Below are 25,861 nucleotides of genomic sequence, written 5' to 3'. Positions count from 1 at the left end.
TTAAAAAGAAACATGTCGGATTCCCCACCAGCCTTGGGACCTGGGCTCCTGATTTTGTGAACCGAAGTGGAAGAGGACAGGATGCCAGGGAGAAGCCGGGGCAATGTCAGGGCTGGGGATGCTGCTGTGCCACGGGATGCAGGACACAGCGGCTGCAGGTCCATCCCCTCTTGCACCCAGGACCAGCCCCTCTATTGCGATATAACCCTGATGTGCCTGGCAAGGGGCAGAATAAATGCATAAAGTTCTGAATTGACTTCCTAAGAAAAAAACTGAGAGTTTATTCCAACTCTGCAATGTGCTGTATTTATTGAGGCTTAGTCCTGCTGGCCAACATTTTGTACAAGCATTTAAATAGCAGAGAATTAAAGAAAATGTTAATCAAATCTCTCATTCCTGTACACTACACTGACGATAACAGCCTTCTATGCTTTCCTCTGGCTTTTGGCAGCTGTTTGTTCAGGAAATATCCCATATGTAGTGCTGAGAAGCGAACGCAAGGAAGATTCATTTTTCATTACCGGGTGCTTATGTAAGACAAAGGAATCTTAATGAGGAAGAGCTCGTTTCGCTGATCTCATTTTTATTACCTTACCAGTCTCATGGTCTGTTTGTTTGCATTTCACAAAGCCTCCTCTCCACTATTTCCATCTTTGATTAGCTGAAGCCAAACACAGCTACAACACCAGGATTTGCAATTTGCTTTTTCATGACCCCCAGGACGGAGGCAGATTGCCACACTGTCTCCAGGTCTTGGTACAAACCGCCTCTCACAATGGTCACAGGCAGTCCACTAAATTATTTTTTTAATCCCCAAGCCTACATACCTGCCCTTTTATTAAAAACCCAGTGTATTTCAGCTCAGAAACACGATATTAACCATAACTTCTGATTTGCTACCATTCATTGCTGATCGGAGCTGGGTTATTTGGCCCAAAGACCACTAAGTAATGCTGAGGAATTACTTTTCTGATGGGTGCTGGAGTGCAGGGTCTGAGCGAGCTGGGCCGGCTGCTCTCTCCCTCACAGCCCATTAGCATTACCGTCAAAAATTAACATATTTTATATTAGAACTGTATAAATGCATACTGTTTCCTCAGTAGCGAAAGGCGAGCATATGGCATACAAATCCTCAAATAGGCTGCATCGCCTCTTTAAATTATCTCTAGAGAATACATCAAGGGATATTATACCGCTTGAAGCATGGTTTTGATGTAGAAACTTTCATCTAGCATTTCACTGATCCTGGCGTGGCAGTGACTGCCTTCCTTGATTTGATATTTTGACCTTAAATACCACAGGTCCCCCCGAGCTCCGTTCTGCACATCCCAAAAGGAGCACAGCCCAGGCGCCACCATCCCTATGTCTGCAGCACCCACAGAATAAACACCAGAGAGCATGTGGGAGCCCCCAGGGATGTGCAGCGGTTTGGGTTGCTCAGCAAAGGGAGTTACGGGGTTCACCTGCCACGTGTGTCCCTCCATTCGAGGGGCTGTGGGCAGGGATGCAGGCAGGGGAGCAGGCAGGAAGGTCTGCCCATGCAGAGGCTGGTGACAGGACGGCAGCTGCTGGGGCTGGCAACTCTGCCTGCTCTCCTTGTCACTCGACAGGGCAGTGTGCCTGTGGCCACTTCTCTTCACCCAAATGCTGGGAAACTGGTGCTGCCTGCTGCCTGCTCCTGCCTCTCGTGCTTTTTAAAAACAACAAAAACACAGGAGGGTTTAGAGCACCTTTGCGGTGGCTTGCTGCTGCTGCAAGATATTTTTCTATCCTCCATGCATCTGCAAGATGCTGGAGCTGGCACCAAGCACCTGTGGTTTCCCCAGAGGAAACCTGCGGCCGTACCCTGTGCAGGTGCCACCGCGGAGGCGGCCGTGCCCAGGATGGGCAGGGGTCCCCTTACCTCGGTCCTTGGGTGCTGCGGCTGCCGACAGACTGTGCCGAGATGCTCCCAGCCACGCTGGTACCCGTCGGGGATGACCAGCCCGCAGATGACCCCGGCCAGGACATGATGCTCTCTGCTGGCTCCAGACTGAGTGCAGAGCCGATACTGGAGCGAGTGTCCCTGTGGGAAGAGGAGAGACCCCATTAGGTGGTGTGGGCAGGAGGGCTGGCAGCACCGGGCACAGTCCCGGAGGAGGTGTTGGGGTGAATGGGGGGCTCTGCTCTGGCTGCTCTGTGACACTGGCACAGGTCACATAAAACAAACCTTCCCAGGCAACGCACTCCTTGTGCCATTGCCGCTGCCATCCCCTATTTCCCTCATGCTTTATGAGTGCCCTGCGGACGTGGGCAGGAAAACCTCACTGCTGCCTGCGCTGACCCGGGAGCGGAGCTGCCTGCGCCCCATCACAGCAACAGGCGCTGCTGCAGCGGGTGTTGCATTTGCACTGGCAGCACACCGCGCCAGCCAAGGGCAGGGAGCAGAAACACCATTTTTCCTGCACATACAGCTGTGGCCATCCCTGCCAGGAAGCACTTCTCACCTCCTGGTGATGTGTCAATTGTACTGAAAATCGCTTCTGGTTTATGAAGTAGTGAATTTCTGACCTCACAGTTTCTACTTCACCCTTCCCTGGTTTAATCACTACATATAGAAAAACTCTTCTCATGGCATGGTGACAGGGACATCCCTGCTTTTTTTTTTTTTTTTTAATGCATTTATCTATTTTGTGTTAATTTGTCATTATGCCACTTTAGTGGTGTAGCAGAGAGGAAAGTTGGAGGACTGTAGAGATAACACCTGAAAAAGTCACTGGAGTTTTTTTCCCTTTTTTACCTAGTAAAACCCTCTACCCAAACCATGTAGCTTCACTGGTTCCTCCAGTCCCCCAGCTCCTGGGGCTGAGCAAAGGGCAGGAATTTCAATCTATAAATCCAGCGCTGGTGCATATCACACTGCTAGGGACAGGAGGCTGCTCTGCGTGGGGGACTATTTCCACCCTTTTTTGTTTGGTGTGATTTGAAGAGTGACACTTTTTCATGAATCCTTCCATTAACATGAAGTTCTGTGTTCATAAACACGTGCCGCTGCAGCAAAAACACGCGAGGATGCACATATGTGCAGCCTCAACAACCCTGGCATTACCATTGTTGGTGCAGCATCCTCCCACCCCGCAACACAATGAGCCTGCCCTGCTGCAGCCCCCCAGCCCCTCAAGGTCCCCCACAGCCCTCGCCTCACCTCTCGGCATCGCTCTCGTCACCGGGGCGCAGCTCCTCCAGGGCCAGCTGCAGATGGGCGATGCGGCGGATGGAGGTGCCCAGGTCAGTCTGCAGCCCCTGCCGCACGGCGGCCAGCTCCGCCAGCTGCTGCTCCTGCGGGGGGGATGGCACCCAGTCAGCCCTGCATCCCCCGGGGCACCTCAAAACATAGGGTCTGCTGAAGCACCCCCCACCCAGTGCCCGGCTGGGGCTGCTGCACCCCGCTGCACGTGTGATGGCTTGTAAAATGTAAACTGCATCCTACACAAGGAGAAAAAGCACATGAACCCCTCTGTGACCAGACAACATCCCCCACAATGGAAGACGGCTCAGACGCGAAACAAAAATCCCACGCACAGGGCAGAACGTAAGAATCTACCAGCAATTATTGCATGGAAACTGAGCTGAACTCTGGGGAGGGGAGGGTGACCTTGGTTTTAGGGACACAGCCACACCAGGATCATCAGGCCTAGGATCAAACAGCCTTCCCGGTAATAATTAGTAGAGAGTAATGTTCTCTTGAGCCAGCCAGACCAGCATGGGGGAAGCACAGATGTGGCTCAGCCCAACATAGAGTATGGAACCTGGACAAGTAATAAAACAAACTTTGTAAAGAGAAACGTGTTCGATCTGGCTCCAACCCCCCAACATTCCTTCCTGGGAGTGAGGGATGCCCTGGAAAACACAGAAACTCAGTTCATAATTTAAACCACAGGGATGAAAAGTTAGATGAGCACAACCCAGATGCCTCCACGGATGTGGCACAGCCTGCAGTCAGCTGGCCTCACAGCACACCCAGGATGCCGACCCGGCACTGCCACCGCTGCGGCTGAGCAGCATCGTCCCCATCGGATCCTGAGCCCTTTCAGCCAGGAAGGAAATCTTTGTGCTGTTTTCTAAACCGTCACACAACAGAGAAGGAGACAGAGCACGAGCTGCAAATTCAACGTGATTGAAGCTGCCAGCTGTAAAATTGCCATCTCGGTGGTGACAAGGTGAGAGATGATTTGCAGCGCGGGCTGCGACAGGCCGGGGCGCAGGAGCCGGCAGACTGTCACAGTAAATAATGGAAGCCCTGGGATCACCGGGCACATGGGCCCGGGGGGAAGAGCATTTCAGTTTATCAAAACATGCAAAGAAATACCCCAGTTTGGGTTGCACGGCATCACAGTGGATTCTGGAAACAGGCTGCTATTGGTAAAAACCTGAACACTGCCAAGTAGCTTTCTGAAACTCAGCACTGCCAAGCCCTTTGCTGTCCTGGCTGGGGCAAACACAGAGGGTGGAGAGGACCTGTCTTGTTGCAGAAGCTGCTCTGAGTCGCATGGGAACAGCCCATTGCCCAGCACCAGAGATGCTCCCACGCCAGGGGCTTGGGAAGGGGCACACAGGGAAATGCTCACTCCAGAGAGGAGAAAAGCTGAAGGGCAGAAATGCCCAAGCTTCAGCTGGCTACGTGCCTGTATTCAGCTCTTTGTGACTCCCAAGACCAGGCAGTGAAACAACCACTAGCCCTTCAAACCGGCTGATAAGAGTCTCTATTGAACTAGTTCCTTGGCTCCAGGATATGGTGCAAATTGAATATAGTTCACTGGCTGCATTTAATTCCTTTTTTCCGTTCTGCTGTTATTAACCTGACAGTGACTGGCAGGGAGGCAGCTGGGCACACAGCAGCACACATCCCTCAGCACCCTGGCCCCGAACAAACTCCGGGGACCACACGGCCGTGGGCTCTACGCACTGCAGGTAACCTTGAATGTAAGCCTGAAAATCCCTCTTTCTTAATGAGAGCTGACACTGCTCAAGCACAGTAATGCTGCTAAAAGAGACTCTTTCCAGTGAAGGGACTGTCATCGGCATCACCCCAGGGACGTGGGCAGGTTGAACGCAGAGGAAAGTGCTGGCCACGTCCAGGGAATAACCTGGGGCTGCTCCACGACTCGCACCAGCCTCTGCGGAAAGGGAACGTCAGCTCTCGGGGTTCAGCCACTATTGTAAAGAGAAATCTGGTGATAAGAATCTGCAGCAAGATTTGGGAAAAGAAATGGCCCCGCTCAGTTGCTGTTCCTGCCTTCCAGCTGGGGCTCAGCTCATGTACAGCTCTGAGGATGCTGCAGCCAGGAGGAGGAACAGCTACAGCTGGGCTGGGGGCAGAGCAAGGGAAAATGCCACAAGTAAATGTGCTGCTCAGCATTTTGGGCTCAAATCACAGACAGCTGCCTTGATCAGCCCTCTGCTCCTAACGACAGCACTGTGGTGGGGATGGGGCTACGAAGTCCACAGAGCCCTCATCCCAGTGCTCAAGCCTGGGGCTCATGCACAGAGGAACTTTGTTTTACTCTGTACCATACAACTGTCTTAATTAAGGGAATAGTTATGCCAATATAATTAAATTTCAAATGCAAAAAAAGCTGTTTTCACCATATGAACTGGCAAGAATGGTCCCCACATCAGGCCACTGTTATCCCAGGGAGCCACTAGGCACCCTTGACACACGTTGTTTCAATCTAAATGTAAATGCAAGAAACATTTCCCTTTTACAATAATACAGTAACTGGTCTGAGCATTTACATCCTCGCCCGGGATGAACTGCCGAGCGTTGCTGGCATTTTGTTTCCTCTGAGCAGGAAAGAGAGGGAGGAAATAAAGGGGAAAATACATTTATTGAGAACACTCATAACCCGCCTGTCCATGTGGCTCTGCTGAAGCTGCCTGGGCAGCTCCCACCCCCCATCTTCTCGGCTCTCCACATCCCGCTTTTGCTTTCATTGCTCTCTGGAAAAAGTATTTCTGAAACCTCTTTTTCTTAAGAGTTTCTTTTTCATCTAATTTTGTCTCAGAAGCATTTGAAGATAAGTTAAAAAGAGCTAAGCAACAACAGTAGTGAAATAATTTATGTGCCTATAAAGGATGCCGAGGCAGGCACCGCAGAGCATCCACTGCCGCGTCCTCAGCACCGGCTTTTATTTTTGTTTGTGGTTCTGCTGTCAAAACATAACCTTTGCATGCTCCCATCTGCTTGAAGTGAAGTGTAATCTAATTAGTCTAATTTGGATGGCTTCTAGTTGAATAATTTCATGTACACCTGCAGTATTCATCAATCATTATTATTTTTAATTAAGCAATTAACTCGCAGGTTTTCAGAAAGTTTGAAGTGACAAAATTTCCACAGTTAAGTCTAAAGTGAGATGGGTGAGAGGCTCTTTCTGTGCTCCCAGACACTGGTGTTACTGGTAATTGGTGTGAGCAGCCACAAGTGCTGCTGATTTCCTGAAGAATTCACTTCTTTAACTGCGGAAATCCCACTCCTGCAGTACAACAGGCCTAATTGGTGTGTACATAGCCAAGTTTTCACTCACAGCTCCTCCATCACCCAACCTCACCTCTAAGGACTGGCTCCTTTTGATGATAATTGTCCTTACACTTAGTTAGAGTCATTAGTTTTTAAAGCAAAGAGCAAGTGGGGACAGCAGAGGGTTTGGGTGGGACCCTGCTGGGACCTGCGGCTTTGCTGGGGTGGGAGTGTGGTGGTCACACTGGGAGCACAAACAGCTCCCACTTTGCTTCTTGAGTTCACTGAAAGCACCAAAAAGTCTTTAACACTTGCAAATGAATAAAAATCCTAGAGCTCAGGCTGTAATGTGGTACAGCATGCTGGATCGTGGGGCAATCACAGGGCTGCGTTCCAAAGGAGATCTGCCACCGTGAAAACCAGAAAGAAAGGTTCTTTACACACTGTGACTCTCACCTTTAAAAACCAACAACCAAAGCTGTGAAGACTGTCTTCACACCTGTACTTCCATTTTCAGTAAAAATAGTTAATTATTATGCTGATGGTTTTCACAGCTTCATTAAATAGACCTGATTTTAAGACAGCACCTGAAAGGAAACCTCCCCCCCATGCTCGTGATGGACCATCATCTCCGGAGCACCCCAGCCAGGAGCTGTGCCCAGCACCCAGCCCCATCCTGCCCTAACAACAGCATCAGGAGTGAAGTCCCAGCCACAGTGACAGCAGCTTGTCACCCACCCCCCGGCTTCCCACCTGGTCCCAGCCCCGGCTCCATCCTCCCTGCAGCGGCACGCGGGGATGCTCGTGTCAGGACAAGCACTCATGCGTGTGCGTACATGATGAGCGAAGGGACCAGGATTGTTTCTAAGCTCCCCAGGATTGACTCTAAGCTATAAATCCATCTCTCGCTTCTCACTAGGACTCGGTTTCTGCCGTGGCCCCAGGGTCTCGCCTGTCAAGCTCTGGGTGAGCAACAAGGCGCTGCTGTGGGCTAGGATCCAGATTGTATCAGAAGAGGAGCTACAGCTCCACGGAGAAGATTCAGTACATGCAACAGGAGCAAAGAGAGATGCAACCGAGGCCAAGTGCTGCCCCCGCCGTTAGAAAACATGCCTCCCTCGCTGCGACGGCACGGGGCTTGGAGGGTGTTCAAAACCCATTCTTCTTACAAAATTCATCAGGCAGAGCCATCTGCCTGGCAGCCAGCTCCCAGTCCTGCCTCTCACTGGGTTTTCCCTGCTGTGGGTGAACAGCAGGAACCTGCCTCCTCCCAACTGCCCAAAGCTGCAGCCAAAACAAGGGAGGGGTGAAAATACCTGTGCTCAGCCTGGCTGAAGGTGGAGGGATGGTGGGACAGGATCTTCAAGAGCCTCCACCACTGATAAACACGAGCTGTGAGAATAAAATACCTTGTACATAGGCACCAGCTCTTAGGAGCCCAGGAAATGAGAGGGGATTTCTAACCCAACATATACAATGAATTCAGCCCTTTGATGCATTGCTTACACCCTGACAGTGTTTGGCAAGTCCACAACCTTGCAACTGTTTATTAAATACATTTAAAAAAAAATTGTTAGGTGCAGACCATGACTTAAGTAATGTTAAGTGAATAATTCATGCAGTATTTATAATTGATGGGGGATTTAACAGGAGCAGAGCCGTAAGTGGCTTTCTATTAACTATTGATGCTCTCCACCAGCAGTTCGACGCAGGGCTGGGCTCTGTGATCACAGCTCTCCCGTGATGTTTTATTTAAGTGCTGTTAAGAGCACACGGGCCGGGGGAATGTCCCTGCTCCTGGGAACACCACGGCAGCTCCCAGGGGCTCGGAGACCCCCGGTTCCCACAGATCAATTGCCTGACCAGCTCAGACCAGCCCCGGGGTTCTGTGACATTCCTTGGGGGAGTCACTCTGACCCCTGCAACAGGTGTCAGGGAACCCCAAATGTCTGGGTGCTCCTCAGTATTGGCTTGCAAGTTTGTGTGTTTATGGGGTTTCGTGTCTTATTCCAGGGAGGTGCCTCTAAAATCCCTTTCAGACTTCTTCCCAAACTTCATTTATGAGAACAGAGGCATGCTAAGGAGACTGAGTCTCTTGCTACACCCGTCATCCACATCCCCATATGAAACATTGAAAAAGCTTCTAAAAATACATGCACAAATACAAAAACACAGTTAAAAGAACCCACCCGTATCCTAACAGCGCAACTGTGTTCCAAAACACCACATTTCTAACAAAGCTGCAATAAACACACAGTTATCACAGTAGCTGAAGCCGCGTCTCGCTCGGCACCATGGGGGGCGGCAGCAGCTGGCCCCGGGGCACCCCGGCTGCACCCAGCAAAGCCTCTGCTTTTAAAATCTCAGGACTCTGGTGAGCACTGATGGCTGCACAACTCTGACCCAGCCAGGAGACCCATTTTGTGCCCAGGGAGGGTGACCCAGCAGCCTGAGCTGCGCCCAAGCACAGAGATCCAGGCTGGCAGAGTGAAGACAAAGCCTGCTCACAGCACAGGCAGGGGAGGCGGAATAATTCACACTAAAGCAACATTCCCTTCAGACAGGCTGGCAAACTCGAGGCGAAATAAATGCTGAAATCTCCTTGATTGTTAAATAAAAGATCACTGATAAAATAACTGCTTCTAATGTGGCTCTGCTGCCAGCAGAAATGCAATATCTTTCAATTACTGCTTGGGAGCGAGGCTTTCCTTTTGTTTACTGGAAAAAAAACCCCACAACATGAAAAGAGATGCTCATAGAGGATTTTAAAATGAAGTAAATCTATTTTTGCCGTACTCCTAACACGGTTGGGGCTTTGTGGACTCAGAGCAGGTTTGCTGCTTGTTGGCACCGTTGGACACGCGGCCGTGCCACAGGGGGGTTGTTTGGTCATGAGTGCAATGAGGAGCTGGTGTTTGGGCTGAGCCCTGGCACCACGAGCTGGGTTTGGGCAGGTGGGGGCGGGCAGGAGGACGGGGCATATCCCTGGTGCCAGAGGAGCACACGCACCGCTGCGGTTCTGCAGTAAAACCAGGAGCTGCAGGAATGACCCGTGCAACTGCTCAGCGTTTCACAGAGCTGACAGTGAACTGCAAACCAGCCAGCTCCCTCTCAAACACAGCGCACACAAAGAACAATGCAGAACATCACTTTTCTGGGACTTTCAAACCAATCGGCAGGTTACGGAGAGGTGACCTGCTGCAGCAAACCCCCCCATGGCCCTGGGGCTGCGCAAGCCCCAGGGGCAGCACCCCTTACCAGCTCCACGCGCTGGCGGCTGGACTCCAGCTCCCTCTGCACCAGCTCGTCCATCTCAGCCTTCATGTCCTCCATCCTCCTCTGGTAGTACCGGCTGCTCTCCTTCTCCCGTGCCTCCGACTCAGCCGCCTTCTCCAGCTCCTCGCCCATCTTTATGATGCTGTCCCGCAAGCGCAGCACCAGCACCTGGGGAAGAGGCAAGGAGGACACGAGGTGAAGAGAGGGAGATTGAGGTGAGGAATTCCAAAGCTCTCCGTGAGCATCAGCCATGTGGAGAGCTCTCCCTCCCTGACCCACGCTGCAGAGCCGGTCACTATTGTCCAGCATCACCCTGAAAACTTGTGAGTGGCAGCAGTTGCCTGCAGCAGCTGAGGATCCCAGTGCCCAGCTCTGCAGTCACCACAAGAGGCAGTGTCACCCCCCTGGGCCACACTGGGTCCCCCAAGGCTCCCACGCAGCCAGCTGCTGCTTTGAGGGCACAAGAGCATTTTCCTTCGCCCCTAGGCTGGACGTATTTGGCTGGCATGACTTGGGGAAGAAGTGACAGCAAAAATATATCCCAGGGCACCAGCAGACATGCTGATTAACGAGGACAGTGAAATACCGTGGTTGAGCCCAATATCCTGATGGTGCCAGAGCAGAGGGATGCTCATCAGAGAGGTGCTGTGATGGATGTGCTTAGCAGTCAGCACACACCACACTCTGTCCAGAGGAAGAGAATGTATACTCCTGGACCCAGTGTTGGCTTGCAATAAACACCACGCTAAAGCACGTTTACATAATGGTAGTGGCATGAACTATACAGGTTGCCCACAAACGCAGGAAAGCTGCCTGAAGACCCCATCTGTCCCCCCCACCCCTTTCCAGGTGCTTCCTCCCCACAAAGCCAAGGTGGTGCCATCACTGCATCTGCTTTTGCAAGCAAACTGCACCTCCCCAGATCCCACGTCCCCTCCGTGAGCGGTGGTGAGCTGGTACCTCAAAGCGCCTCATCTGCACAGCCTGGAAGTCCAGCTGGCTCTCCAGGTCGCGGATGCGGGCTTCCTGCCGGCTGACGATGGAGCGCTCGGCCGGGCTCTGCTCCAGCTGCGCTGCCTTTGTCTGCGCTGCCTGCAGCTGGGGAGGACAGGCTGCGTTAGCACCTGACCATGCAAACACCTCCTGGTCCTGGCCCCAGGTCCCCCACCCATTCCTCTCCTTGGTGGGATGCGCACCAAGGACCTCTCACAGCTCCTGGGACACAGGGATATGTGCAGGATCTGGCTGGAGCTGCCAGGCGCTATGGAAAAGCATCATCTTTGGGTTCCTGAAGGACTTCCACATAATAAATGCATGACACTAACATGTATTTTTGAATGAAAAACGTGCCAGCAAGATGACACATGCCTGGGTCTCTTTTGCTTTTCTCCTCTCAGCAGGCGTAAAAATCCACAGTTTACCCATGTTGAAAGCTGTTTGCACCAAGTTGTTTCTTCAGCTGTTACACCAAGATCTCCATAGAAAATGCCCTTTTAGCAATCCCAGTACAAGTTTGGTTCAGATTTTCTGTTTGTCCTAGAAGTAGGGAAATTTGCCTTCTTTTATCTGGCCTATCTCTAAAGCAGCACCCGCTCCACCTCGGAGAGACCAACTCCTGCTTCTGATTCCTGGGCAGCTTAGCTGCGCTCCAATAAAGCACTTCAGTTAATGAGATTACTCGTGTGTTTAAAATGAAACCTGTGCACTGCAGGGGGGTGGGGGCAGCCGTAGAGGGGAGGATGTGCAGCCCCCACCCTGGGTCAGCCCTGTCCCTGCACCAGCAGCTTGGGCAGGGAGGTGGGAGAAGAGCGATCCCCATCCCAGAGCCTGGCCAGGGACAGCTTTCTCCAGCCCAAGGCCATTGCCACAGAGTTCCCAGACCACCCTGGCCCCATCCTGCCTGCAGGTGAGGCCTGCGGGGATGCAGCCAGTGGCTCTGGCACCACACTGCTCTTGGGAACACGAATGTTGGGAAAAGGAGAGGAACCTGAGTGTTTCATAAAGGTTTTGCACTCCCAGAATGGAGACTTGGTGTGATTTCAGCCAAGAACGACTGGCACTGGGATGTCAGAGGAGGGTGATGGCTCTTGCTCCTCAGCTCTGGGTGCAACAGGCTGGGCAGGAATTACCTTCTCCTGAAGGCTCTGCTTTTCTTTCTTCACATCCTCCAGCTGCATCTGCAGGTCCCGGATCTGGGCGATATCTGTCGCTGACTGCAGAGAGAGAAATCCCAGGGTGGCACAGAGCTGAGGGCTTGGAGCAGAGGGCGCACGCCGTGAGGAGCGTGAGGCCGAAGGTTGGCTGGTGCCTGCACCTCCCACAACTGAAACAGCCAGAACTGCAGGAGCTTAATTCTCCCAACTCAATGCAACTTTCCTAATTTTTGAAACAAGTGGTTTCAGGACAGAAACCATGTTGTCAAGGTCATTTTTGTCCTCAGGGACCTTTCAGATACAGACTCCCAGCTCCATCACACCACGGCAAGGGGCACCAGGCTGGGAATTGTCAGTCCCACCAGCCCACTCCTGCTCCCCCAGGGGCCTTGGGGTCCCTCAGCTCCAGTTATGATCCTTTGGGAGAGCCTGACTCAGGCTGGTTATTGTGCAGAAAGCCCCAGGGCTGTCTGTCAGTGCTTTTTGACTTCTGCATGAGAAAACAGTGAAAGAAAGAATACAAAAGGATCCAGACGGAGATGCTATAGAATTTTCCAACTATTGAACCTAAAGCCAAGACACCTCTTGAAATAAAACTCCAAACTGTGAGTGAGAGGAGCTGGAGCTGTGAGCCATTCCTTCCTATCATCACCACATCTGCCTCCCAGGGTCCCCGAGCCGCTGTGCACCCATGGGGACAACTGTGTGCCCTCCCAGGGAGGGACATGCCACCAAGCTGCCACTGCCCTGGCTCCTACCTGGGCGATCAGAGCCTTGTGCTTTGCCATCAGCTCATTCAGGTCTTCCTGGTCCTCATCAATGCGTTTCAGGAGGTCTGCTCGCTCGTGCTGCAGCTGGTACAGCTGCTCGTCCACCTGCAAAGGACCCACGGGGCTGCTGGCTCACGCATCCCATGGGGACACGCAGCATCCCCTGGGGACACACGGCATCCTTGGGGACACGTTGCCTCCAGCTCCATGTTCACAGTGGGAGAGGCAAAGGGAGCCCCTACAGAGGGGGACTGTGGGATGCTAGGCCCTTTTACTATCCATTGCTGCACCCTTACCCATCCATTAAACGACCCATTGTTCCCCAAGAACCTGGGTGTTTTAGTAAGTACACTGGGTGATTTAGTAAATAAGCTGATTATTGCTGATTTGGTAACTATGCTGGTTATTGCTATCACAAGGAGGCAGGACCGCGGTGCCACCCTCCCACCTCCCCAGCCCAGGTCTGTCCCCACACCAGGGTCTTGTTCCTGCTGAGGGTCTCCAGCTCTGTCTGCAAGTTCTCCAGCTCCAGGGCTGCCGTCTGCTGGGACCTCTGGGCCTCTGCACACTTCGCTTTGCTCTCTTCCAGCTGGGAAAAATTGAGGGAGATCTTAATTAAAGGAGCACTTAGAGTCTGCAGAACCCACACGCTGCCCATGCCGTTCACCTTGCTGCACAGCCACATCTATTTACTCTTCGCTCCCAGAGCATTTTCCTCTGTGAACACATACAGAAACTCGACCTTTTAAAATCTGTGCTGCTTTTCAGCCTGTCCGCTGCTGGTTTACAGTGAAAAAGGCTTCCTTGGCAGTGCCTGGCACACCTAAGTGCAGATCCCAGCACCACTGACCAGCCTGCTGAGCATCGAGGCGAGCGCCTCGATCTGCGCATCCACCCTCTGTCTTGGCACTGCTGTGGTGAGGCAGAGCTGGGATCATTAATTTGCAAAATTATGTGAATTACATGTAATTCCTGATTAGAGCAATTCATGATTCTGAGTTTGCAAATGGGCTTTTCATGTGGCATAAATTGCATTTGCAAATACACATGCAATATCACATTTATGACTTCTAATTTGCCCTCGGTTTTTAGAGCTCAGCCATTAAGAGTACAATGATCTTCAATGGGCTGCAAACATCTGGAAGATGCAGCATCGTCCCAAAAACCTCACACTGCCAGGACGGAGTTTACGTAGGCTGTACGTGAACAACCAGTTCCTTCTTTTGCTCACTTGGGCTTCCTTATTTTCCTTAAGAAAAAGAATACTAACCCGCCCTGCATGCTGCTCATTTCCCATCCCTGTCCCCTTGCAGAAGATGCAGAGCTCCCAGGGACAACAGGAGCCGCTGCACACCATGGCCACAGTTTCAGCATTTTAGGCTGTTTTCTCAGGGTTTACTAATCTTTTTTTTTTTTCTCTCTCCTTTAAAAGAAAAGGGGTGGTTACAAAGTACTGTAACCGGAGCAATCCTTGGCTCATTGCCCTCAACTATTTCAGGTGATGGAGACCTACTTGGAGAAGCCCAGCAGCTAATTTGTTTCCTCAGCGCCTCAGCTGCAGAGGAATGCAAGGTGTTTTTCTCTTAAAGCCAATGATTCCTTTTATACACCTGGTTCGGTGTGACCTCCAAACAGCCCACCCATTGCCCTCCTCGCCCAGCACACACAGCTCCCTGTGTCCCAGGGACTGGCCAGGCATGGAGGGGACCAGACACTGCCCCTACAGCGATGAAACCTCTTCCCTTCCATCCCATGCCCAGAGTCAGGAGCTTTCTGGTACACATGGAAATGTCAGAGGGTTGTGATCATCATCCTTCACTTTCCTTCCTAAATTGCACCCCCTTCCTGCTATTTTTTTAACTCCTTCAGTGAGAAAAATCTCCTCCTCCTGGGACAACCATTTCCTACTCTGAGCCCTTCTGCCACCCCTGTGCCAACCAAGGAATGAATGGGCAGAAATATTCCCGAACACAGCTGTCTCCAGCTTCAGGGACAGCCCGTGGCTGCTCCCCACAGAAACACAAAGCTCTGCCACGGAGACATTCAGCAGTTTGCACCCTGCAAAGCTGTTATTCAAAATGCTGCTTCTGTGCCCAACCTCAGCCCGTGTCAACGGATTGTCTGGTTGGTCTATTCACATATCTGGAGAGCCGCTCACACAGCGACACGCGCTCTGTTCCCCTTCCACCAGCTGAGAAATAACCTTTGTGTTTGCATAAAGCTTGGGCAGCCGTTAATGAAATTGTATTAGACATGCTGATCAGATTCGCTGCTGGGTTTATGGCCAAGGGCTCTTCTATCTGCCCAGCTCTGGGCTCCTCCAGAGCAACCCCTTCCAAAACCAGTCCTTGGGACTGGTCTTGCCCCTGCCATGATCACACTAAAACACCAGGCAGTTTAATCAGAGAGAAAAGCATCTCCAGGACCTTTCATTAAATACCAGCTTCCATTTCACTTTGTGTAATGGAATTTTCCCACTTGGGAAGAATAAATTGAAATCCCCCCAAAAATGCATAATGCATGAACTTCTGAACAATGTTAGTTTGCTGCGCTACACCATCTGTTAAATACCTGCATAAAATGGAATGCTTCAGCCTTATTAAGAAACAATGCTATATTTCTAGCCATATGGATTTTGATTAATGGAAATGTAGCATTTTAGCTTTTAGTTTTTATTCTTGAGGAGGTTTGTGGGCTGGTGGTAGGATGTATTGGCTTTTGAGAAAGTCGTCATGAATGCCATTAGAAATTGTTTAAATTTAAAGGACAGCATAACTGTGAGGCATTTTTAACGCATGCAGAGTCCCTCGGTGGAAGGAGTCCCTCAGCATCACTGACCACAGCGAGCTCGGGTGAGGAGTGCAGGGACCTGCCAAGCAGCCCCAAATCACCTGGCTAAGGGCACCGGGGCTGGGAAAGAGCCAGGCAAGGACCGTGCATCATCAGCCCCCAACGTGGGATTTTCAGGGAACACTGAGAGATTAATTAAGTGCAGCATTACAGCATGAGCTCTATAATGGTTAAGAAAGAACTCATGAGTCCCAAAAATGGCCATTCCCACTGCCTGCCCTGGCCATTCCCTGTCCTGGCTGATCAGGTGGTGGCACAGACACGGACACAGGCACAGATACAGACATGGACACGCCACTGGCCACGTCAGGCCGAGCTCACCTTCCCCTTCTGCCCCAGCACAGGTGGGAACAGCTGCTGCTCACAGATGTTATTTATGCAGAACTATTATCATAATTATACACGTATGTTGTTGGATTTGTTCATGCCTCCCGATTAGTTTGTTACCAGGGGAGATGTAGAATACAGATTAATTAGGGAGCGGTTTTGGAGGACTGGCGTCGTTACCTCAGCCTGGGTGCCCAGCATCGTGCGATGCTCATGTACAGCCAGCCTGGGGATGGACACCCCCATGTCACCACTGTCCCATGTCAGGGCACTCCATGGGACCCCAGCTTGCCCCAGGGCTGGGGATGTCCCTGTCCTGGGAGGCACCAGCGCAGTACCCGCCCGCAGTCGCTCACCGGTCACTCAATGCTGGCTGTGAACTGCACCTAAACCACAGCAGCATGTCGTGATCCTGCTCCTGCCTCACAGCATCCCTATGGCAACGCCTCTGCACCCAGTGCCGCTGGAGCACCTCACAGACAGAGAACACACCCAACAGAAAGTAATTAACAGGGCTGCAGGGAAAGGAAAAAATGCTTAAGCACTGTTGGTTTAATTACAGAGACGTGCCCCTCACAAGGAGACCCTCGGCAGTGCGAGAGGCACTTCTCACCCTGGCTGGGGCAGCATGATGCTTGCACAGCACCGGCTCACCATGACACTCACACAGCACTGGGTCACCGCAATGCTCATACAGCACGGGGTCACTGTGACACTCACACAGCATAAGGTCAATGTGATGCTCACACAGTGTGGGGTCACCACAATGCTCGCAGAACACGAGGTCACTGCTTGCCCAGCCCACCATTCAAACCAGGAGATCCATACATCCCCTTTGGCCAGGGTGAAGGGTGATGATGCTGGGAGGGGCAGGGGGACACCCACACCCCGCAGTCACCCACCTGCCTGCGCAGCCGCTCCAGCTCCGCGGTGCTGGCCGCAGGGTCCGCAGGGGCCGCCAGCAGCAGCTGCAGGTCGGCGAGCAGGGCTCGGGTCCGGCGCAGGTCCCGCCGCAGCCGTTTCTCCACATCGAAGTCACGGTGGCCGATCTAGAGTGGGGACAGGGGGTGTGATGAGCCCTGCCACCCTGCAAAACCCTGTCGGACCTTTCCTTCCCACCCCGAGGCATTCGCTCCCCACACAACGTGGGAATGGAGAAATATTTTGGTTATGCTGAAGTCACGATGCAAGCAGATATTAAATATCTGTGTAGATATTGCAATTTTCCCTCTTTAACAAATAATTAAATAGTTAAAGAAAAGGAAAAAAATAGATAACATACACATCAAAACTAGAAGATTCCACCAAAACACTGCAGTTTTTCCTCACCAGAAAGCTGTTCCTCTGAAAACATCAGCCCACCCTTACTCTCCATCAGCCAAACGCCTGCCCAGCAACAACACCTGGGGCCAGAGGGACAGCCTGGCCACAAGACAGGGGACACAGGCAGACACTGCAGGTCCCCAGAGCCACAGCACCCTGTCCTCCCGGCCACCAGGGACTGTCACCCCCTGGAAAGCTCCTTGGCGGAGGGGTAGGGGCAGACCCAGAAGATACGGGTCCAGCATCCATGTTGAGAACTGGCACAGAAAATACAAAAGTCATTGCATGAAAGACAAAAAAGCCAGAAAATACCCTCTGCCCCTTTGAGGAAAAGAGTGATGAAGGTAGGAGAAAGTCAGCCCAAAGGGGAAAGAGGAAAAAAAGGAAAACACTGAAGAGGAAAGCTTCGCTAAGAGTTATTTACACATCTCTAATGCAAAGCATCTGGAGTTCCGCCAGCCGCGGAGGGACAAACCTGATGCTGCCGTGGTCGGTGGGCAGGCAGGAACCTCTCGTGCGTGAACCCCCCGCAGCGCTGGCGGAAAATAACACTGGGAGGTTCTGGAGCTCGGCCCTGGGCAGTGGGTGTCAGCACCATACCCTGAAGCCTTTCAAAGAAGGGAAGTAGGAAGCACCTTAAAAAAAAATACCCTCTACTCTCCCTCTTGAAGCTGAGAGCAACCATGGTTACGAGGATAAAAGAATTAGAAAAACACCAAATAAACAGGGACATGGTTTCAGTGCTTGATTTCAGAGTAATTGAAGTTTTACATCATTTTCCATTTAGTCTGTTTTCCGTGGCTCTTCTCGTCTCAAAGCTGTTCTCCTATTTTCTGTTCACTGGCTAAAATTAATTGTGCGGATTTGACCTTGTAACCTGGTTTAGAGCTGGCTGGCATTTGTTGGAACCAGAAATCGTTGGCATCTCCATTTCCTTAATTAGTTTTCTGGCTTGGCTTTTTTTTTTTCCTTTTTAATAAACTGCTCTGAAGCACCCTGTCCACTGTAAATCAGGCAGCATTTACGACCACGCTGCAGCGCGGCAGATCTGCCGTTATCCCTGCCATCCCCACGGACCGCGCCTTGGACGCCACTCAGCATCGCTTTCCCGTAGCTCAGGGTCTGCTGCCGCAGATGATGGATTTTGTATTGGAACTGGAAGCAGTCAGTGCAGCAGCCGCCACCTCCCACCATTGCAGCCTGGTGCTTTTTAAGTTACAAAGCTGGAATTTCATTTAATAGCTGCTTTCAAGGCTCTGGCTGTATTTCACACTCATTACAGCGATACCCAGACACACTGTGCCATCTCCTGTCCCTGCAGCGGGGTCGGGGCTGCAGGGCAGTGCCTGGGGACAGTCGCAGGGAGGAGAAGGTGCCTTTCCCCGAGAGCCCTGAGTTCCTGCTGCCTCCTCATCCATCCAAGTTCTCCTCTGCTGAGCAAGCGGGACGCGCTGGACCGAGAGGTAGTTATAATAATACCTCGCTTTCTTACAGCAAGATTTATTCTGACAGTTCTACAAACATTTTCTAAGTCGGGAGAACATTATGGATAAGCCTAGTCAGAACATTTTGTGTCTCCCTGAAATATGCCCAGCACCGCAAAGCTGCACAGCTCCTGGGTTCATCCCGTTTGATGAACACACACAATCACCAAGCCTGCTGGTGCTAATGGCCAGAGGATGTGCTGCTTAATTAGCACGACTACAGCTAATCAGCTCCCCCTTTCCTGCACGTGTAGGGTGAGTTGCAATGGGATGGAGCTGTGCAAGGGCAGGTGGAGGCATCGAGCTGGTACTGTCCTCAGCCCTGGCAGCACCGTGTCCCCAGGGAAGGGCCAGGCAGGACATCACTTGGTCACCTGAACTGCTTCAGCAGGAGCTGGTGCACGACACAGCCCCATGCCCAGCTGTGGCAGCGATGCTGAGCAACGCTCAAGCTGATACACGCTGTTCAATGAGGCTGCGTTCTGCCCTGAACCTTCCCATTGAACAGGGAGCAGCTGTCTGTGCTTTTCCCACTCTGTGCACTTCAATCACTGCCACAGACACATTAGAGAGTGAAAAAGGATTTGTTCAACAAATGTGTCTGGGACAGAATTCCTCTGCAAAGAGCAGAATCTGATAAACTGCTTTTCTGGGCAGATGGAGCTGCTCCAGCTTTAGTCCTGGCTAGTGTGACTCTCATGAAAAAAAAAAAAAGCAAAAAACAGATGCCTCCTCCTGCTTAGATAATTCTGTAGAATAGCGAACAGTTCCCCTCCCTGGGTCCTTGGTGGGACTGACTGTCTCCTATTTGATGCCCACAGTCCCAAACCCCCCCTGGCAGCGGGTGCCCACTGCAGCGCATGCTGCTGTTCTGGTGGGCTGGGAAGAGGTGAGAGATGGAGGGAATTGCAGCCGCCTGCACGTGCGTGAACAGCCAAACTGTCACCCTGTCTGCATTCATGCTCCTTTTTTCACAGGCAGTGTTTTGAGCCAGGGCACGGGCAGTGAAGCGGCTCAGCTGTCTGGGAGGCAGCAGCAGGAAAGCAAAGCACGCTTGTCCCTGCTGTGCTGTCCCCAGGGCGGGCAGTGTCCCCTTACCTGCTCGCACAGGGTGGCGATGAGCCCCTCTAGGTCCTGTTTCTCGTGCAGCACCATCTGCTTCTCCTCGTACTCTTGTTCCAGCTGCATTTCCAGCTGCCGGAGCTGCGTGCAGGAGACAACCCCAGTCACACTCAGAGCTCAGCCAAAGCCCTGCTCTCCGGCAGGGCACAGCCACCACCATGGTGGGGATCTGGCCACCCCTGAGAGAGGGAGCACAGCAAAGCTGCCATCACTGCACCCAGCACTGCAGACCAGGGAGACCAGACTCTGTCCCCCAGAGTCCCTGCTGTCCCCGAGGGAGGGCAACTGCTCCTGGCCAAGAGAAGCAAGGGGAAGCAGTCCAGGAGCCAGCAGGACTTTTGGGACACAATGGGCTATTTGAGCCATGGTCAGAGGTCCCCAAGGGCTGCCCCTGCAGCTCTGCAGCAGTAACACAGGCCCTCCAGCCCAGCTAGAAGAGGGTTCTGATCCCTGCAAGTTTCCTCAAGCCATCCAATGACCATGAACCAAGCAGCACGCTTCTTGCTCCAGCTCTCTACCACTGTAGAGGTGACAGTGGCCTCATGGAGCAAACATGCCATAAAGGCAGGATTTGTGCTGCTCCCACGAGCAAACAGAGCCCGAGGGCCAGCGCTGAGCACAGGAGCCACCATCTCTCTGCCCCCATTCGAGCACCACCATCCCGCAGCGCTGCGGCCGCAACAAGTGCTTTGCAGGAGGGAACCGGACCTGGCACAGCACCGCAGAGCTGTGTGTGCAGCTGTGAGAGCTCCAGCGAGTCCAGCTGGTGGTGAGGGTGGTAGAAATGTGTGATCAAAGAGGGCCAGCCCAGCCCATAGCCTGCTCCTCCCCTGCAAGCAGCTGCAGCTGTGCCTGCAGGAGGAGCCGTGCCAGCTGCACCCCTGGCACAGCTCCCAGTGCCCTCCTTGCCCCAGCCGCCTCCTGCACCCGGCTGCTGCCCAGAAACAGGGGTTAAAAAGGGAATGGGAGCAGGCTGCTAAATATCAATTGCTCTCTGTAGTGTCTCTGCCATTTACTCATTTGGAAAATGATACTCAGGCCACGCAGGGTGAGGGAGGGGATGAACGACACACTGCCAGCTGAGAGCAGCCGCAAGGCACAGCATCACTCCCTGTGCAGGGCAGTTAAACAGGCAGGGAGGTGCAGAAGGGAAGGCAGGACCCTGGGAGGAGCCCTGAGCAATGTGTCCCCATAACCAGCCCAGAGCTGCAGCAAAAATGGACCAGTGGAGAGTGGGGATAGGAGCACAGAGCTGCTGCTGCCAGAGCTCCAGCAGCAGGGGCAGCATGGCAGGAAGGGAGTGCGGGGCGACAGCAGTGATTGCACCCACCGGCAGCATTTGCACCCCAGAGCAGCACCCCTGGGCACACAGCCTTGTGACTCGGGGCACAGCTATGTGCTGACAGGAGCAAGAGGAGCATAGATTGCCTCGTTTGCCTCCCCTTTCGTTCTGTCTTCCAAAAATAGCACACGCAAAGCCCCACCAACCGCTTCATTAGGCCTCAGCAATGTTAATTCACTATTGACGGCCAGGTGTGCCCCAGGCCTGACGGGAACTGGCTGCTACCATACAGTCCCACAGTCCTGGATCAAACAGCCTGGGTATCTCATCCATGTTTGCACACCACTGACTTTGCAGCCCTGCTGAAAGGGGGTTTTCTGTTCATTATCACCGAACTCAAAGCCCTGGCTGGGTGGCGCTAGTGCCCTTGGTGTGACATTGGTGTCACCAAGAGCTGCATCACACGTGGCTGTCACACACTGTCCACAACAGCCCCTCCAGTGCGGCAGGGACTCGCCCCTGACCCATAGTCTAGTTTTGCACCCAGGGCTGTGACGGGGCTCATACCAGGCTGGTGGGAAAGCAGCTCTGACCCACACACTGCTCCCCAGGTAGGAGGGACCCCAGGAATGGACCATGGACAAGGGGAGCCCTGGAGAGCATTGTACCCCCCAGTGCTGACCTACCCTCTTCTGGCAGGACTGCCGCACATCCTCCAGCTCCTCATCCTTGTCCTCCAGCTCCTTCTGGTGCATCTGCTTCATCCGCTCTATCTCCAGCTCCAGCCTCTGATGCAGCTGCAAGATGAACACACACGGCAGCTGCTCACGGCCCTGGTGGGACAGGGCAGGAGCAGGGAGGGACATCCCCGGGGGCAGCTGCGCTACCTGCTCCAGGTGATCCACAGCGGCTGTCTGCCGCTCCAGCTCCTTCCTCTGCTCGGCAGCACTGGCCTCCAGGTCCCAGAGCTGCGTCCTGAGCGTGGGCACAGCGCGGGCGTCCAGGGCGCCGGGGGTGCTGAGCTCCTGCACCCGGCCGGCCAGCACCGTCACCCGCTGCGCCAGGCCAGCCGCCTCCGCCTCCTTCTGCTGCTCGCGGGGCAGAGCAAGGGTCAGCAGCCAGCCCCAAACGTGGGAGAAGGGCTCTGCACACCCACCCCTTGCTCTTCAAACCCAAACCGTTTCCAACAGCACCATCAGAAATACCTGGGGGCTGATGCACCTTGCACGAGCACCTGGTGCAGCATCACCCCATGGAGATACAGACCTGCAGCTTCTTGCAGATGAGATTGTGGGTAGAGGCGCAAAGGGAAGCACAAATTACTTCAGCAATAATGATGGTGGGCCTGATTAGCTAAACTGAGGGATGGCCATCACTTTTTACAAGTGATAGCCTTTCTTATGGCAGAGGATAATGTTATTTAAATACATCATGCACAGCCTAGGAATGCGCTGAAAGAAATGGGAATCAAGCTGCCAGGTTTGTGCCTGACTGCCTCTTCTATAATTGCAAAGATAACGGCTTTGCTCTGAGACCTGCTCCCAAAAACTGGATATAATGCAGAAAAGTGGGGTATTTTCCTCTTACCTCTAAGCTCTGCTGGAGTTTGCCCATCTCCCATCGGATGCTGGTGTTCTCCTGTGCCACTTTTTCACGGAGCCTCTTCTCAAAGGCAGACTCCCCGAGGGCCTGGGCTAACTGCAGGTCAAACCTGGGAGAAAAGCAAACATTTCCCTCTCCCATGTGGGTCTGTGATGGCAGCTTGGCTGCCTCTGGCCAGGGGGGTTGTGCTGAGGCAGGGAGACAGGCGAGCAGCTTCTCCCAGCACTAGACTTTCCAAGTGCTTTTGAGAGGGCAAAAAGCCTATTCCCCACAAAGTGCTGCTATCATTTTCTGAATCCCTTATTACTCCACACAAGTGCCTGACGTGGGCAGTGGGCAGTGTGGAGCAGCAGCCATGTGCACACAGGTGGTTGCCAAGAGCAGGGTGCAAAAAACTGCTGCAGTCACCTGCTACAGACCTCAAATACCCCAAATGGTGCCTGTGTGCAGGCAACAGCCCTCTGCCCAGCCCCAACACAGGCAGCTCCCGATCCAGAGCCACCGCGGCTCTGCTATGCCACTGATGCCCAGAAAGATGGTTGATGTCCCATCCCAGGCCAGGCTGGATGGGGCTCTGAGCAACCTGATCTGGGTGAAGATGCCCCTGCTCATGGCAGGGGTTCGACTAGATGAGCTTTGAAGGTCCCTTCAAGCCAAACTATCCTGTGATTCTATAATTGCATTGGGAGTGATTTCATTTATGGAAGCATGTTCCAGTCACACAGCAACGGGATGTAAAAATAACCTCCTGGCTTAGTGCAACCTCCAGCAGATGAACAGATCAGCCCATCCAGGAACTCCTCACCCCAGGCCATCCTGAACATCCCCGTTCCCTGCCCTCCCACTCTGGCAGCCCCAGCCCTCCCGCTTGCTCCCACCAGCCTTACTTCTTCTGCCTCTTCTCCAGCTCGTGGCTGCGGCTCTGCTGGCTCTCGGCGAGCACCCGCGCGTCCTCCAGCTCGCAGACCAGCCGCCGGCACCGCCGCCGCAGCTGCTGGGACGCCTTCCTGGCCGCCTCGCAGGCTGCCTGCGCCTCGCTGAGCTGCAGGCAGGGATGGTGGTGAGACCCCGCGGCACAGGCACCCTGGGCCACAAAGACCCCCACAGCACAGGGACACCGTAGCTGCTCCCACCCAGGGCTCAGCCTCACTCTGACACCCAGAGATAGGTTACTCAGAGATCTTCTACCAAACAAGGACAAATGTATGTGCTCTGACCCTTCAGGCCCCAGGCACTCTCTTGTGCCCCTGCAGCAGCCCAGTACTCTTGCTGAGTCAGCAAAGCTGCCCCAGGGGCAGACATTTGAATCCGTCTCTCTGCCAAAAGCAGCACCTGGACTGAGCGAGCTGGATCCCGCAAAGATTTGCATCGTGTTTGGGGCAGAGAGTCACCAGAGTTCTTGTCAGTCGGAGAATAGAGTTGTTAAGCAATGACTTCAAATAAGCAAAATCTTGCATTAATGAAGCCTGTAATTCCAGACTAACTATCTGAGAGCAAATGGGCTGTTTTGCTTTACCCAAGCTCCTGAGACTGGGCTGCTTTTCTTATTACTTTTTAATGTACCATGAATAATATTCATGTTCTTGCTTTATGTTTATGAGAAGTGACCTGACTGCCAGAGACTGCTCAGGGAAGCACGTTGGCTTTTTCCCTCCTTGTGGCAAAGCTCGGGCACTGGTAGCTCTTTACTTTAGCAGCTCTTTGCATGGCAGATGGTATGAGCACAACCCAGTCCAGTATCCAAAATCCAGACTGACACCAAGACCCACCACTGAGCTGCTCTCCACCCACAGCTTCCCACCCTGTGCTCACGCTTGTGCTTGACCAAGGCTGAATTTTGCCATGTCCTGGTGCAAAAGTAACTTTTTAAGCTGGAAGCAAGCTTTGGGGTATTTATTCTCATACCAGCAGAAAACAGCTGATTTTGAGAGCATCACCAGTAAGCAGTCACATTTCCACAGCTCAGCCCTGCAAAGCCTCGCCTGCCCAGAAGGAAGGACAGGACACATGGCTCCAGCCCTGCTCCTTGGTGTCGCCCCGGGGAGCCCCTGTCCCCTCCGGTGCCCGGGGCCAGCAGCACTTGCCTTTTGCTCGAGCCCGGTCCTGGTGCCCAGCTCGGCCTCCAGCCGCTGCTCCAGCTGCGCCAGCCGCTTCCGCAGGAACGAGATCTCGGTCTGCGCGCAGTCGAACCGCACTTGCCACTCATCCTCTGCCATGGAGAGACCCGGAGGGGGTGCTCAGCCCCGGTCAGTCCAAGCAGCCGTGCCAGGGTCAGATGGGCAAACGCAGAACTGCAGCTCCCGTACCCAGGGCTGCCCCAGTTTGCATAGTACACGTACCACACTGGGCACAGCAAGCATGCCCATCCAACCCCATCCCATTTTTGTTTTATCAGCCTCCCCATCACTCCAAAACATGCTTCCAACACCCTTTGAGCTGCTGGGAGTGCCAGGTGGTACCAGCAGTACCCTTAGGCAGCATCCCTAGCTCTGTGCAAGAGCCGTATGCCACTGGGCTGTGAGTGCCAGCTCTGGACAGACAAGCAATGCAGAATGACAGGGTAGCAAAAACATGCTAAGAGTGGCCAGAAGATGGGGGAGCAGCACTGCCTGGTGGGGTGGGCAAACCTCTGCCCATTGCAAGAGGCTTTGCTGCTGTGCTGGGGCAGCCGTGCTGGCCCCGCAGGTCAGGGTGGGTGCCCAGAGCAAGCACCATCACCAAACACACCCCCCTACCTCCTCCAGAGCCACTGATCTTCATCTCACGCAGCTGAACTAGTTGCTGGGCCTCTTCCAGCTGCTTTTCCACCAGCTCCAGTTTCTTCTGCACTTGGTCGTGTTTGCTCTGAGGAAAGCCGGGGAAGGAAGGGAGCGGATCTACCTGGCTCCAGGGCACTGGAGTCCAGCCAGGCTGTGCTGAGAGTGTGGCATCGCCACCAGCACAGCCCGTTGGCTCAGGGCCCTCGTACCTGCAGCTCCTGCAGCTCGTGGGCCCCCCGCAGCCTCTCTGCCCGCTCCCCATCCAGCACCTGGCAGGCGACGTCACCCTTGTACCGCTCATCCGACAGCTCCGTCGTCAGGTCGATGATCTGGGGGGGGACATGGAGACAGGCTAGACATTGCCCTGCACACCAGCCCCATCGACTCCAGCATCCTGACTGCTCCCATTTGGCAGCT

General features: G+C 53.3%; 1 protein-coding gene across 1 annotated transcript in view; it reads right to left on the bottom strand.

Annotated features, from left to right (window-relative positions):
• MYO18B (myosin XVIIIB) overlaps positions 1 to 25,861 on the bottom strand; it is a 63,238-nt gene that overhangs the window by 5,936 nt on the left and 31,441 nt on the right. The window contains exons 26-41 of the mRNA XM_071816180.1: positions 25,654 to 25,773; positions 25,421 to 25,529; positions 24,770 to 24,894; positions 23,573 to 23,727; positions 22,671 to 22,794; positions 21,971 to 22,171; positions 21,770 to 21,880; positions 19,778 to 19,882; positions 16,775 to 16,921; positions 13,171 to 13,284; positions 12,684 to 12,800; positions 11,902 to 11,985; positions 10,733 to 10,870; positions 9,755 to 9,940; positions 3,185 to 3,318; positions 1,904 to 2,065 (exon numbers count right to left, since the gene is read on the bottom strand). Of these exons, the coding sequence (XP_071672281.1) occupies positions 1,904 to 2,065; positions 3,185 to 3,318; positions 9,755 to 9,940; positions 10,733 to 10,870; positions 11,902 to 11,985; positions 12,684 to 12,800; positions 13,171 to 13,284; positions 16,775 to 16,921; positions 19,778 to 19,882; positions 21,770 to 21,880; positions 21,971 to 22,171; positions 22,671 to 22,794; positions 23,573 to 23,727; positions 24,770 to 24,894; positions 25,421 to 25,529; positions 25,654 to 25,773 (2,132 nt within the window). The remainder of the gene's footprint in view (positions 1 to 1,903; positions 2,066 to 3,184; positions 3,319 to 9,754; positions 9,941 to 10,732; positions 10,871 to 11,901; positions 11,986 to 12,683; positions 12,801 to 13,170; positions 13,285 to 16,774; positions 16,922 to 19,777; positions 19,883 to 21,769; positions 21,881 to 21,970; positions 22,172 to 22,670; positions 22,795 to 23,572; positions 23,728 to 24,769; positions 24,895 to 25,420; positions 25,530 to 25,653; positions 25,774 to 25,861) is intronic.

Source organism: Patagioenas fasciata, chromosome 17 (genome assembly GCF_037038585.1).
Source record: "Patagioenas fasciata isolate bPatFas1 chromosome 17, bPatFas1.hap1, whole genome shotgun sequence".
Lineage (NCBI taxonomy): Eukaryota > Metazoa > Chordata > Aves > Columbiformes > Columbidae > Patagioenas > Patagioenas fasciata.
Note: the sequence above shows the minus strand (reverse complement) of the source record. Positions and strands in the feature narration are given on the sequence as shown.